The sequence below is a fragment of the Herpailurus yagouaroundi genome, unplaced genomic scaffold, assembly GCF_014898765.1.
Source record: "Herpailurus yagouaroundi ecotype Mexico unplaced genomic scaffold, PumYag 182, whole genome shotgun sequence".
Taxonomy (NCBI): Eukaryota; Metazoa; Chordata; class Mammalia; order Carnivora; family Felidae; genus Herpailurus; species Herpailurus yagouaroundi.
This window is the reverse complement of record NW_024412413.1, coordinates 38,779,284-38,795,491: the sequence shown is the minus strand read 5'-3', so window position 1 is coordinate 38,795,491 and position 16,208 is coordinate 38,779,284. Positions and strand designations below refer to the sequence as shown.

Sequence of the window (16,208 nt, the reverse complement as noted above, 5' to 3'; positions counted from 1 at the left end):
AGCAGAGCCGAGGTGGGCACAGGGCGGCCCTATTCCTGAGTCCATGCATGCTATTTGTCACTCTACCATACTCTTTTGCTCCTGCTTTGTATACTATGGCATCCTGGCTCCATGTAAACATCAGGACCTTGGGCCACCTTGATAGAGAAGATCAAGTACATTCGCATCAAGCACAATTTCCAGGATTAGCAAGTATTCTCTTATCTCCAATTGCCTGCTAGAAGCGCAGAACCAAGCAATATTTTCAAGTCAGTAAAGACCATAAAGATCATCTTCTTTACCTTCACTCATTTAATAGATAAAGGAATTAAAATTTGGAGAGATTAAGTGCCGCCATCATCTTGTTTGTTGTGAATTTTTTTCTGTGGGCTGTTAATTAAATGACCACTGGGTTAATCAAAGCCTGTTCACTATCAAATATTTATTAAGCACCTGATGTGTGTCTGGCTGTATGGTAGGGAACTTACTAAACGTTATACTGTGTATTTATTTTTACAGTTGTCATATGAGAAGCTGGGTAAGTCATGTTTAATAATAATATCTTTCTAACAGGGAGAATTTACTGCAGTAGATCAGAACTTTCAGAGTGACTGTGGATGTGTACGGTATCTCTGTGGTAACTATGTTTCTTCTCACTACTAAATGCTATGAATATGATTTTTATCTGGGCACTATTAATAAATTAAAAAGTATTTTCTTTGAGTTGTATCACACATTTTAACCCATTTGATTAAATGTGTGCCAGTTTTTGAGTATAAAAATTCATTATCATTTTTCAGTTGCCTCTTTTGTAATAGCTCTAAATGTTCTGATAGATACCTTAATGGGGGGCACCTGGGTGGCTCAGTCGGGTGAGTGTCCGACTTCAGCTCAGGTCACGATCTCACGGTTCGTGAGTTCGATCCCCGCGTCAGGCTCTGGGCTGATGGCTCAGAGCCTGGAGCCTGCTTCCGATTCTGTGTCTCCCTCTCTCCCTGCCCCTCCCCCATTCATGCTCTGTCTCTCTCTGTCTCAAAAATAAATAAACATTAAAAAAAATACCTTAAAGATACCTTAATGGGACAGAACAACAAATATGTTTTGTAGAGGCTTTTCAGAATTGAAAGTTGATTTTATGGTCCTTTTAAATACATGTATTTACTATTTTTACAACATCCATCCAGAAGTGAGAGACTTTGATCATTGTTCTATCATTATGCATGCTAACATTGCAAAGCATAGAGTTGGTTTTTCTACAAAATAGCAAATCTTCATATTAAGTATTAATAGCTTAATAGGAAAAAAAGCTTTTATTCAACAGCTTTAAACTTGCATTTTTATATAAGAGAAGGCTTAAATTCAGTGTTAGCAAGGCACAGAGAGCTTCTGAGTTGTATTTTCATCACTTTCTAGCCTACCTTAATATGCCACTTTTACTTTGTATTAGCTACCTTAATCATCAAGCATAATGTATAGCACTATTTATTTTGCAGCACAACAAAATTGAAAAATTTATCTAAAAATAACAATTGAAAACCATGAAATGTTATACAATCCCACCATGAAAAGCCCTACCACTGTTGATTTGGCTTTTGCCTCATTCTATATCTACTCCATCAAATTGTCATGTTATGTTTCCAGAAGAGAGAACAAACAGCTTGATGATCACTTAGATCTAAAATTCTGGAATCTGCTATAAAGTATAGCTTCTGAAGGCAGTTCAGACAGTAAAGAGTGGGACTAAATGTGCTACATTCATTATTAGGTAAACTCTTGAGCTATTAACAATATATAAAGGGAAAGATCATTATTGGTTTTGAAAAAATTACACATCACAGTGAAAACATAAACTTAAATACAAGTTCCATTGAATGATTAATAAAAAAAAATCCTCAAAATAGTACTTTTCATTGACTGTTTTTCTTTTCTTAGAAAAGGATGAGGTGTGTGTATTTCAAGAAGTATCAGTATTGAATCCTGGCCAGTCTATGATAAAGTATTTGGAAGGGGACTTTTGTTATACAGTGGAGTGTCTGGAAGAAAAAGATAACCATACAGGCTTTCACACTCTGAATTTTACAATGGTGAACTGTTCAAAAGAATGTGACATTGTAAGTATTCTTTGTAAGTCATTCTGGTGAGAGTTAAATTAATAATAAAATGGCAGCTATAGAATTTTAACTGGTGAATATTCCATAAGTTAAAAGTATACATTTGAATATTTCAGTAATCTAGTAATGTGTAAGGTATACAATGCATATTTTCCTTTCCCTGTGTACCATATTGAGCCTTATTATCTATTTATCTATACGGCTTACTTGACCTGCTTAATGAATCTTGGCTGCTAGATGTAAAGGTTAATATTTACTTCATTTCTAAATCATGAAGTAAATTATTATTTGAAGTGCCTCAAATTCAACCTTTTAAATGCTTACAGGTGTTCTGAGAGAGCATATAGGTATACTGGGAAGCACTTTCAGAGTGGATTCATTAAAACTACTGGTATTGTTGTGAGGCTAACTAAATATACTGTCATTATATACAGCACCAGGTATATACTCCGTCTCCAAGTGATTATGATTGCTGTGGTACCTGCAAAAATGTATCCTGCAAATTTCAAATGGAAAATGGGACATCAGTTATATATGAGGTACGAATTCCTTAGTCCCTAAAATATGTTCCTTGTAGGGTAGCTCTCTGTGCTATTTTCTTAAGATGTTCTTAAGTCCAGTAAGTTTGAAAAATATCACACACACACACACACACACACACACACAATAAACACACTCATATGCAGCACATAAGACACAGTTACATTTGTTACATTTTATTTTTTTTATTTTTTTATTTTTTAAACAATTTTTTTAAATTTATTTTTTTATATTTATTTATTTCTGAGACAGAGACAGAGCATGAGCAGGAGAGGGACAGAGAAAGAGGGAGACACAGAATCAGAAGCAGGCTCCAGGCTCTGAGCTGTCAGCACAGAGCCTGACGCGGGGCTCGAACTCACAAACCGTGAGATCATGACCTGAGCTGAAGTCGGTCGCTCAAGCGACTGAGCCACCCAGGCGCCCCACATTTGTTACATTTTAAAGTTTCTGATAATTCCTGCTGTAAAGGAATATGTTTAACTTATTTCTCACAGATATTTTATTTTAGATTCTCACTTTTTTTTTTATAGATGTGAGGAATGGGCTTTGAGAATTGCTTTTTTCTAATCTTAGAATAAAGGGGGAAAACATTATTATTTTATTCACTCCTTTAAAATGAAGCATTTTAATGGAAATCTGAAACTCAAGGTGTTAGCATGCTATTATTTCAGGTATTGAAGATTTCAATGGGTAAATAAGAAAAAAGATTGAGTATTTGACAATTTTTTTTACAAAGAAGATCTCAAGAGTCAGTAATGCTATATTACACATTTCCACCAAAAATAATGAAATAATTATTCAGAATTTTCCTGTTATCTCCTAATAACTCCATATATGTTTGCAGATTGACCTATTCCTTCCTTAGACTAGAAAATGGAACTTTCTCATTTTAGTACATCACTCATAACATTTAGTACATTTCTCATAACTTACATTACCTAAAAGTAGTTCACATTTATTGTTGCCATCCTTAGGTTTTTCCATTAATAGTTTAATTACCTAGAGGTCTTATTTCTGGTGTTTTTAATTACATGGGATTACTCACATACCCCCAAAACAGATTTCTCCAATTCTGTTCATTTTATGAAATAAGATTAACAATTGTCTTGTGCCATAGCCTATGTTTCACAATTATGCACACACTAGTGTTACTGATTTAAATAGTTTTGATATTGTTTGTCTGTTTTATCACAGTGACATGTCTATTTTATTTTATTTGTTTTTAATTTTTTTTAACGTTTATTTATTTTTGAGACAGAGAGAGACAGAGCATGAACAGGGGAGGGGCAGAGAGAGAGGGAGACACAGAATCTGAAACAGGCTCCAGGCTCTGAGCTGTCAGCACAGAGCCCGATGCGGGGCTGGAACTCACAGACCGCGAGATCATGACCTGAGCCGAAGTCGGACGCTTAACGACTGAGCCACCCAGGCGCCCCGACATGTCTATTTTATAATATGTTATATTACATTATTATATTATATTGTTTATTTTTGAGAGAGAAAGTGTGTGCCTTGAGTGGGGTAGGGGCAGAGAGAAAGGGACAGAGAGAATCTTAAGCAGGTTCCACGCCCAGCCAGAAGCAGGGCTTCATCTCATGAACCTTAAGATCATGACCTGAGTCAAAATCCAGAGTCAGACTCTTAACTAACTAAGCCACCCAGGCACCCCTATAATATATTATTTTAAGGAAGGAGTTTTGAAAATGGAAGCTTCTAAAGTGATGAAGACATAGGTGTCAGTGAGGGAAAAGGAATCAGAGTGTACTTGAAAAAACAGTAGTTTGGGGCTTTTAGTAACAGGGCAACATAAACTCTATTATCAATAATCCAGGAGCCATCTGTGTATATGACTAGTATTTACAGTGGGTAGCCTGAGATGTAAATAAAAGATTAAATTATGTTCAGAATATTTATTTATTGAGGGGGGGCGGGGGGAGGGGCACACAGAGAATCCCAAGCAGGCTCCACACTGTCAGCGCAGAGCCCAATGCGGGGCTCAAACTCACAAACTCACTAACTCACAAACTGAGCCACCCAGGCACCCCTGTTAAAATATTTTTTTTGAGAATTCTGGGGTGTGTGGGTGGCTCAGTCAGTTGAAATTCCGACTTCAGTTCAGGTCATGATCTCACAGTCCGTGAGTTCAAGACCCACATCGGGCTCTCTGCTGTCAGTGCAGAGCCCGCTTTGGACCTTCTTTCCCCCCCTCTCTCTGCCCCTTCCCTGCTTGCACTCTCTCTTTCAAAAATAAATAAAATCTTAGAATTCAACAAGTAATGCAATCAAGGTAAATGTACATCTGGATTGTTAACTCCTGGCTCTTTCAAAGATAAACTTTAGTTATCTAGAAATCTTATTTCTATGGGACAACTAATTTTTTATTTCAGATAAATAAGATAGTACTATTTGAGCTGAATATTAGAATTCTAATTTGAATTTGAATATTTTATTTCCTTTTATACCTGGGCTTGTAGATCTTTTCCAATTGAGGTTCCTAGAAGACCTAAAGATATTTATAAGTTAAAATAGAATCTGGAGAAAAAGAAGTTCATCCAAATTCCTTACTGCACAAGGAAACTGCAAGCCAGAGTTTGGCTAACATTTTAAAATGTGGGTTGTAAAATAAAATTAGAAATCAACAATTACAGTCCAATAATTATGTTATAATTATGTTCAGCTGATTTTATTTCTAAATAAGAATTCTGAAATCAGGAATGAAATAAATAGTTATTATGTTTAAAAATTTGTTAAAAGAATAGGAATGTGTTTTAAAACAACCATAAGGCACATAAAACTAGGGCTATAAATCAATAATCACTGTTCTCCAAAGATTTTTTTAATTTTTTGGTGATAAGGGAGTAGAAGGAATAATAAACAAATCTCAAGAAAGGAGGCGTGTTAACTAATATGGTTTGTTGTTTTATAATTAGTGAGGGAATATTAGAACAAGACCTTTGACATTTGGCCAAATTGGATAATTAATCTTGTAGTAGAAACAGACACTATTTGTTTCTTTTTTCTCTATTGCTTTATTTCACATTTACATCTCAGATCTAGTTTGAAACCAGACACACACACACACACACACACACACACACACACACACACACCATATATGTATTTTTAATCCTTTTAGATAAATTTGGGGATATTTCCAGATAGACATTTTATGCCACAAGAAGTTCTCTGCCTCTTGACTTGGATAGGAAATATTCTACTTAAAAATATACCAGATTTGGGGGCACCTGGGTGGTTCAGTCAGTTAAGCACCTGACTCTTGATTTTGGCTCAGGTCATGATCTCATAGTTTGTGAGACTAAGCCCCACATTGAGCTCTGTGCTGATAGCATAGAGCCTGCTTGGGATTCTCTCTCTCTCCCTCTCTCTCTGCCCAACCCAGCTCACATGCATGCATGCTCTCTCTTTCAAAATAAATAAATGAACATTAAGAAAAGAGAAATACATCACATTTTAATAAGCAAAACAGTAATGTTCTCTTATTTTTAGGAGGGAAGTACCTGGCACTATAATTGTACCACATATGAATGTGTTAAGACTGATGAAGGGACAATGATTCTCAACTACAGTATGGTCTGTCCCCCTTTTAATGAGACTGAATGCAAAATGGTTTGTACTTTTTTATATCTAAAAAAATATAGTAATAAATATAACTTAGAAAATAATGTTTTCCAAGGTAATACATACATATGTAGTGGCTTATTTATTTTGGTGTATGTTTTATTTTCATGTATACATCAAAGCTCTATTCAGTTTGCCATTTTGAGTTATAAATGGCGTTCCAAATAATTCTGATTCTCCCTGAATTAACATTGTGCTATCTCTAGGGTTTTAACATCTAGATCAAATAATTATTGAAAAATCATTGGATCAGCAGACTAGAATCTCTTTCACCATGAATTAATAATCTATTTGAGGTTGGCCAATTTTATTTCTTAAGCACACAGCCAGATTTATGATGTCATTCGCTTTTTCATGCATGCTGGCCTAAGTGAAATTTGTCTTAGCTTCTCTGAGCATAGGCCATGGTGGAAGTCGGCACATGTCACAGCATTGCTGATCCTTTAGCTTAGATATCCCAGTTTCTTATTTTCTCAGAGAAGAGTCCATTGGGAAAGTAGATTTTTGGAAGTGATACTTTTTCTTATAAGGCCCTTTATAGCGTTAATTATTCAGAAGATACCAATCCCTAATGAAAAGTGCGCTCTATTCTATTGTGTAGGCAATATTTTTCTTCAATGAGGAGAAATAGCATGGTCTTATTGATTTTTTTTTTTAAAGATGTGCTCTTTTAGTGATGGTGGCTAGCTGGCTGGCTAGACAGACATATATAGTGAAATAACAGGATTTCAGCTCTGGAAAGAATCTTAGGCGTCATCTTATTTCACAGGTTCATTTTTATAGCCAAAATTCTTTTTGCTTAAATTGCAATTAATAAGTTACTAAAAGCAATGAACAACTTACTGTAAGAACTCAAGACATAATTAATAAAATTTTCTTAATCAGGTAAGAGTCAGTCATCCTGAAGTGGGGTTTTTTTTTAATAATAAATATTAATGAAAAGATACATCATTTTAACATTTAATTATATTCAGGAACTTAGTCTTGTCTCATAGAATACGTTTGGTTATGTCAAGGAGTTGAAAATATAATGAGTTCTATTTAGAGTACCTATAAAACTTTGTTCTGGTAAGTGTGTGTGTGTGTGTGTGTGTGTGTGTGTGTGTGTGGCATTTAAAATGTGTTATAAGAAATAAATAAATAAAGTATTCTTTCAAGTAAGTTAATCTTTTTGTACTTTTTTCATATTACTAGTAAAAAAATAACCAAAATTGAAACAAAAATATTTGCTCCTAGTTTCAAAAACAAATTCTTATTAGAAATAGTTATATTTCTATCATTTCTTATAAAGGCTTTGTGATATTTAGTAAAAATACTGAGAGTTAGTTTCCTATGTCTAGTCCAGGAGGAAATGAACAAACACTGTGAGTTTTGACTTTATTCCTTCTCTCTTCCTAGAATGAAGGGATTGTAAAGCTTTATAATGAAGGCTGTTGCAAGATCTGTAAGTGAGGACATATTACATGCATTAATTTGATAGATTAGTTTTAATTCCTCATGGTGATTTTGATTTTTTTCATACAATTCAGATCCTATAATGCAAGGAGAGAAGCACATTTTATAATGTTATTACTTAAATGTCATGTGGTTAATTATTTTGTCAGTCTTCTGGAGTATGAATAAAATATTTTTAATTTAGATTAATTTTAATTTAAATATTAGAAATTTCTTCACTGTTGCATTTCCCAAAAGGTATTGCATGGGATTTTCCTAGATTTTACGTTTAAGAGGTGTCTGTGGTATCAACTTTGCTTGGAACATAAAGTTAAGTAGGTTATGATGAGAATGGTATTGTGACTTCAGTAAGGACCTTGGATTCTATAATCCCATGTTAATTATTAAACAAGTAAGTACTTTATGTTATCTGAGGCAGACAACAGAAATTCTATGCTACTGACCACAATACTACCATCTATTACCTACACTGTCAACACTATTAAGCCCACAGCAGAGTGTATTGCAACTAGTTTTCACAACAGTTCTGGGAGGTTAGGTGGGAAGGTTGGTATGGTTTCCCATATGGATAAGGAAATGAAGGTTCAGAAAAGTTGATGGCTCCAATCAGTAATGGATTTAGGCCTGTCCAATGCCTGGGTCTAGGACCTTTCAATTCTGCCAAGTCAGAATAATACCAAGCTACCTCAGTTTCTCCCATCTGACATGTAAGGACTTGTGAAATAGTTTCTGCCTTGGTATCACAGAATTCTTGTCTTCAGTCTTTGCTTCTGGGTGACTGGGCTATCTTGGAGAGACTGGATGTTGGATACTATTGCAGGTGCTGTGTAATAGCAAAGTGTGTTGCAATAGTCTTTAAGGAATGAATAGGAAATGCCTCTTGGTACAAATAAGTTCAGCCAACTAACAAATTAATGCTGTCCCAATTATATTCATCGCACTAGTGAACTTATCAAACTGACTTCTATTAAGTGCCTGCCATGTATCAGACACTCTTTTAGGCACTGGGACTATTATAGTGAATGAAACAATACCTGCATGCCTAGTGCATATTATCAAGAAGGGGATGAAACAATGACCACATAACTATATACTATTATGTCAAGTAGTGATGAGTGGTACAGAGGAAAATAGTACAGAATTAAAGGGATAGAGAGTGGGGGGCTAGGTTGCTAACTTAAGTGAGTGGTTAGAGAATGTCTCTGTGGTGAGGTGTCATCTGAGTCGAGACTGAATGTCTTTGGGAAGCCAGCCTGGAAGAATAAAAAGTATTGAAAGCAGAGGAAATAGCAACGATTGGTCAAGCACAGGGGTGAAGGTGACAGAAAGAAGAGGGTAGGTACCTCAGAGGTCACATTAAAGATGATTTCTTTTTGCCTATTCTTTCTTCCCACATGAGAATAGAAAGGTTAATAAAGTAACTAACCACTGAGTGAAAGCATCACAAGGTACACACCAGTTTGCCCTCTGTCACCAACCCTGAGCCTCTAGCCAGGCTATAGTTGGGAGGCTGGGGAAAGGAGAAAGAACAAGTATAGGAGTCTGAGGAAGAACCACGAATGAGATGGAGGAAAACCAAAAGAGGGTGTTTTTAGGAAGCCAAGTGTGGAAAGTGTTTCAAGGAGGAGAGTGTGGGAGACTGGATCAAATGCTCCTGAGAAATTAAGATGAGAGCTGAAATGTGACGTCCAAAGCTAGCACTTTGAAGGTCAAGAGTGACCTTGGGAAGGACAGCTTAAGTTCAGGCAATCTTTGCTACACCTCTCTGCTTCAATGGGAGTAATTTAACTTTTATATACTTTAAATGTTGGAATTTCATATGAGCACTTACTTAAATAAATATTTTGTGGCTAAACTTAAATAAATAGTTTGGAAACTGGAGATCTAATTCCAGTCTTTTGTGAACAAGAAAACTCAGCAGAATGATCTGCGTGAGTTTCCTAAAAGTAGCAAAGCAAGTTAGTAAAAACATTGGTCTTTTTGCATCCTGATGCAGAGATTATTTGCATCTACTCTTATATAGCGTTAAATATATTTTCTTGGATGTATTATCAAGTGAAAGTCCATCACATATACAGAAGCATATTAATATATCATTAATTAATATAAAGTCTTTTAATGTGAAGTCATAAGAGATCATTTCAGAGCCATAAAATCAAGTATAATATGACTCATCCATACATTTCAAAAAGGTTGGTAAATAATTCAATTATATACATGTATGATTTTATATTAAAACCTATTAAGATAAAGTGGTTTTAAGCCTGTTTTTAATTTTAAAATAGATTTATGTGTATATGTATAGATGCCTAATTATGTACATGTATATATACTTCTACAATGTCTCATTCTAAAAATCATTTCATATTTTTAGAATTTTAAGTGTATATTTTATCTATATGTAATAAGCATAGGCTAATGCTAGCATTATTGCATGCATGGAATGATTTATGATTATGATAACTATTCTAGGAGAATAAGATAAAGAGATAAGTATAAATTAAAAATATGAGAAAAAGCTATTTGGAAACCGAAAACAAATATTGAACATAAAATATATGAGGGGAACTTTTAAGTTCATCTTAATATAGAAATATATTTTCTATAAATATATATATTATTTACTTTAATATATTCACATGTTTAATTGAATTAGAGAAATAATTTGACATGGGCCTTCAGATGAATAAATACATTTTATATTTTATCAGGCAAACGAGAAGAAAGAATATGCCAGAAAGTGATCATTAAATCAATCATAAGGAAACAGGATTGTATAAGTCAAAAGCCTGTAAGTGGAAAATATAATTTGTTTCATAAAGAGCACATGTCTTTCCAAAACTACATGCATCACAGTACTAAATGTGTTTGTAAGCCAACAAAATGCCGATAGTCACAATATTTAACTTTGAGACTATTTGTATAGCCTAATATTAAAATATTCTGCATAAATAGTCAATAGTTCTGAATCATAACTGCAATCTAGAGAGATAGAAATTAACGCTAAATATATTTGACTACATATTTCCTTAACTATGCAATTTTACTCAGCAAAAAAGTCCTAGTTCTAACTTTACCCTGTTTGATATGGCCTCTCCAATGCTTCAGTCTACATGCATCATGATATAATATAGATAACAATAGAATCATTAGATTGTGATGAACATTTTACATACACCTGTCTAGTTGTGTATTCACATTTATTTCATAGTTTAATTTACATCAGCCTTGCTGTCTTAGGCATCACCATGGTATATCTCTTTGACTTATTCAAGTTACTAAGTTTCAACCTGGTATTTTTTGCAGTCTTCTAACATACAGAAGCTTGAGAGTTAATGTGATAATAAAGTTTTGCTTTCATTTGATTTCTTAGTAGAATCAAATAGCCAGTTTTTAAAATTTTTGAGAATTCTCTTCTCATTGTCTCTCCTTATAGATAAATGTTGCATCTTGTGATGGAAAATGCCCATCTGCTACCATATATAACATCAATATCGAGAGCCATCTAAGATTCTGCAAGTGTTGTCGTGAAAATGGAGTGCGAAACTTGTCTGTGCCTCTGTATTGCTCAGGAAATGGCACTGAAGTCATGCACACTCTTCAGGAACCTGTAGACTGCACATGCCAGTGGAATTAAACTTTGGGATTCCAAAAACTCTATGCAAGAATCATAATTTCAAGTGAAGTTAACTTTTAACACTATTATTTAGGCACTGGAAGATTTATTCTGTTTAACAATAATGTATTTTTCAGACTATTGGGATATGACAATTGAACACTTGGTATAGAATACATACAATTTACTCAAAAAATATTAGATTTATTGACTTACTCTGTTTTAGAGAATCAAATGACTTTAAGTTGTTCAGCTGAAATGCAGTTATGTATATAATTGCAATATGCCTCAGCTCTGGGATATTTTCATCAATTAGAAGGTTACTTTGCAGAATTCTTTCAGTTTCACCCAATAGTGTTTTTTTTTTCTTTTTTACAAAGTCTGCCAAAGCTACCTAAATTGAGATAACGGTACATTTGGGGGCACCTGGTGGCTCAGTCAGTTAAGCATCTGACTTTGGCTCACTCATGATCTCATGATTCATGAGTTTGAGCTCCACATGGGGCTCTGTGCTACCAGCTCAGAGCCTGGATCTGCTTCGGATTCTGTGTCTCCCCATCTCTCTCTCTTCCTCCCCTGCTCACTCGCTCTCTCTCTCTATTTCACTCTCTCTCAAAAATAAATAAAGATGAAAAAATTTAACAAAAAGATCATAGTATTCTTTTATCACTACTGTTTAGTCTGGTAAATGTATCACATACTGTTTAGTCAGCTAAAATTGGCATCTGGATAGTCATAAAGAGTGGGATGCTTAGAGACAGATCATAGAACTACAGGACTTTAAGTTATATAAAGCTTGAATGAACATTAGGGTTGCTAGTGCAAATTTCTCTCATTACGTGGGTCTATCAGATCACCAGAGAAACTGTGTGACTTGTACAAAGTCATTTGGTATGACAATACAGTGAATTCTTATTGATAGTTGGGTTAAGTCTTTTATATTCCAGTCCTATGCTCTTTTATTTTGAACAGTAGAGTAAGGTGTCTATGACAGAATTTTTGATTCTTAAAGAGTTTGCTTTGCATAGAATTAAGAATTTTGAATTCAATTTCCTTTAAAGTAAGGAAAAAAATGCCACACACACATATGTATATATAGATATATAATAGTTATCCCAATAGGAAATGGAGAAATGTAGCGTCAGTTGCTAAATAGAGAAGGGATATCTTAGACTTTTATTTTTTATACCATTAAAACTGTTATTAAATATGTTGTTACTATTTAACATTTAATTAACTATTTGCTCTCTCATGGATGTATGATTTTTGATACATATTTGCAAACGATTGAAGTTGTGTGCTGTTTTGCTTTCCATGCTGCTGCTTTGCCAATGAGGAATGAAATACAACTATTTGAATGTATTTTTTTTAATTTTTTTTCAACGTTTATTTATTTTTGGGACAGAGAGAGAGCATGAACGGGGGAGGGGCAGAGAGAGAGGGAGACACAGAATCAGAAACAGGCTCCAGGCTCTGAGCCATCAGCCCAGAGCCTGACGCGGGGCTCGAACTCACGGACCGCGAGATCGTGACCTGGCTGAAGTCGGACGCTTAACCGACTGCGCCACCCAGGCGCCCCAAACATAGTAGATTATTGACATTTGCAAGGAGTATATCTGAGGTCTTCGCAAATCCCCAAATTGCCACTTATAGGATATGATTATCTAAATTTCCTCATCTATAAAAAGGAGAGAATTCCCTACTTGTATGTAGTTGTGGGGATCAAATGAAGTCAAACAGCAACAAAAGAATAGTAGAGTTGCATTGAAAAGCAGATGCTTCTGTTTCAAAATCATGATTTCCAGAAAAAAAAATGCAACTTCTGAGATATTTTGGACTTCCAGGGTTAGGTAAGAATGAATGAAAGATTGCAATCAACACTGTATCCGCAAAATCCCAGTGACTACTCTCTATAAAAATTGACTTTATCTTATTGGTGCTTAATAAAAATGTTTCATTTCGTCTAGACATAACATTTCAGTATTTTTTTGACTCCTATTAGCATATTGATTGAATAAATGTTTTTGGTTAAAATAAATTAACATTGCTTAAGAGAAACTGTTATGTACCTCAACTGAGGCACATAATGTATGTCTACTACATATTTCTTTATTTTCAGCCTCTGTAAAATATTTGTTATTAAATTAAAATACTAAGTCATGTTTAAATCTATCTGTGGGGAAAACTGAAACATTGTCCTAGAACATCATAAACATTCTGAGACACAACAAATATTTATCGAGTACCTGCTATGTACCAGGTACTGTAAAAGCTCTGAGGACACAGGCAAAACAAAGCAGACACAGTGCTGACCCTCATGTAATTTGAAGTCTAGTGAGAAAGTAGGCATTAGTTAAATAAACGTACCTATGGAAGGGTCAAGAAGGACAGCCCAATGTAGTATAGGATATTGGTGGTCCTCAAATCATCAGAGAGGTACAAATGGACTTTCTATAAATAGTGTTGGGACAACTCGATAATAACTTGGACAGAGAGAGAGGTCCATGGACACTAGGATAAATTCTACATGATGCAAAAAAGGGGGGTAGATGCAAAACAATCAATGTGATTCATCACATCAATAAAAGAAAGGACAAGAACCACATGATCCTCTCAATAGATGCAGAGAAAGCATTTGACAAAAGACAGCATCCTTTCTTGATAAAAACCCTCAAGAAAGTAGGGATAGAAGGATCATACCTCGAGATCATAAGAGCCATATATGAAAGACCCAATGCTAATATCATCCTCAATGGGGAAAGACTGAGAGCTTTCCCCCTAAGGTAAGGAACAAGACAGGGATGTCCACTCTAGCCACTGTTATTCAACATAGTGTTGGAAGTCTTAGCCTAGCAATCAGACAACACAAGGAAATAAAAGGCATCCAAATCAGCCAGGAGGAGGTCAAACTTTCACTCTTCACAGATGACATGATACTCTATAAACCCAAGAGATTCCACCAAAAAACTGCTAGAAATGATCCACGAATTCAGCAAAGTTGCAGGATACAAAATAAATGCACACAAATTGGTTGCATCCCTATACACCATAATGAAGCAAGAGAAAGAGAAATCAAGGAATTGATCCCATTTACAGTTGGACCAAAAACCATAAAATAACTAGGAATAAATCTAACCAAAGTGATAAAAAATGTATACACTGAAAACTTTAGAAAGCTTATGAAAGAAATTGAAGACACAAAAAATTGAAAAATATTCCATGCTCCTGAATAGGAAGAAAAAATATTGCTAAAAAGTCAGTATTACCCAAAGCATTCTACATATTCAATGCAATCCCAATCAAAATAACACCAGCATTCTTCACAGAGCTAGAACAAATAATCCTAAAATTTGTATGGAACCAGAAAAGACCTTGAATAGCCAAAGCAATCTTTAAAAATAAAACCAAAGCTGGAGGCATCACAATCCCGGACTTCAAGCTATACTACAAGGCTGTAATCATCAAGACAGTATGGTACTGGCACAAGAACAGACACTCAGATCAATGGAACAGAATAGAGAACCCAGAAATGGACCCACAAACATATGGCCAACTAATCTTTGACAAAGCAGGAAAGAATATCCAATGGAATAAAGACAGTCTCTTCAGTAAGTGGTGCTGAGAAAACTGGACAGCAACATGAAGAAGAATGAAACTGGACCACTTTCTTACATCAGACACAAAAATAAAATGGATGAAAGACCTCAATGTAAGACAGGAAGCCATCAAAATCCTAGAGGAGAAAGCAGTCAAAAAACCTCTTTGATCTTGGCCGCAGTAACTTCTTACTCAAGATGTCTCCTTAGGTAAGGGAAACAAAAGCAAAAATGAACTGTTGGGACACCATCAAAATAAAAAGCTCTGCACAGTGAAGGAAACAGCAAAACTAAAAGGCAACCGACAGAATGGCAGAAGATATTTGCAAATGACGTATCAGATAAAGGGTTAGTATCCAAAATGTATAGAGAATTTATCAAACTCAACAACCAAAAAACAAATAATCCAGTGAAGAAACGGGCAAAAGACACGAATAGATACTTCTCCAAAGAAGACATCCAGATGACTAACCAACACATGAAAAAATGCTCGACATCACTCATCATCAGGGAAATACAAATCAAAAGCACAATGAGATACCATCTCATACCTGTCAGAATAGCTAACACTAACAACTCAGGCAACGACAGATGTTGGCAAGGATGTGGAGACAGAGGATCTCTTTTGTGCTCCCGGTGGGAATGTAAACTGGTGGAGTCACTCTGGAAAAGTATGGAGGTTACTCAAAAAATTAAAAATTAGAACTACCCTACAACCCAGCAATTGCACTACTAGGTATTTATCCAAGGGATACAGGTATGTCGTTTTGAAGGGGCACATGCAGCCCAAAGTTTATAGCAGCACTATCAACAATAAGCAAAGTATGGAAAGAGCCCAAATGTCCATCGATGGATGAATAGATAAAGAAGATGTGGTATACATATACAATGGAGTATTACTCAGCAATCAAAAAGAATGAAATCTTGCCATTTGCAACTACGTGGATGGAACTAGAGGGTATTATGCTAAGCAAAATTAGAGAAAGACAAATATCATATGACTTTACTCATATGAGGACTTCAAGATGCAAAACAGATGAACATAAGGGAAGAAAAGCAAAAATATTATAAAAACAGGGAGGGGGACAAAACATAAGAGACTCTTAAACATGGAAAACAAACAGAGGGTTACTGGAGGGATTGTGGGAGGGGGGATGGGCTAAATGGGTAAGGGGCATTAAGGAATCTTAAATCCTGAAATCATTGTTGCACTATATGCTAACTTGGATGTAAATTTAAAAAGAAATTAAAAAAAGGTAGGGGGGGGGG

At 35.1% G+C, this 16,208-nt stretch overlaps 1 protein-coding gene across 1 annotated transcript in view; it reads left to right on the top strand.

Annotated features, from left to right (window-relative positions):
* The window catches only part of OTOGL (otogelin like), a 153,372-nt gene extending 141,614 nt beyond the window's left edge, over window positions 1-11,758 (top strand). The window contains exons 52-58 of the mRNA XM_040491342.1: window positions 553-616; window positions 1,912-2,090; window positions 2,525-2,629; window positions 6,141-6,260; window positions 7,671-7,716; window positions 10,439-10,518; window positions 11,164-11,758. Coding sequence (XP_040347276.1) covers window positions 553-616; window positions 1,912-2,090; window positions 2,525-2,629; window positions 6,141-6,260; window positions 7,671-7,716; window positions 10,439-10,518; window positions 11,164-11,364 — 795 coding nt within the window. The 3' untranslated portion in view covers window positions 11,365-11,758. The remainder of the gene's footprint in view (window positions 1-552; window positions 617-1,911; window positions 2,091-2,524; window positions 2,630-6,140; window positions 6,261-7,670; window positions 7,717-10,438; window positions 10,519-11,163) is intronic.
* Window positions 11,759-16,208: the final 4,450 nt, after the last annotated feature.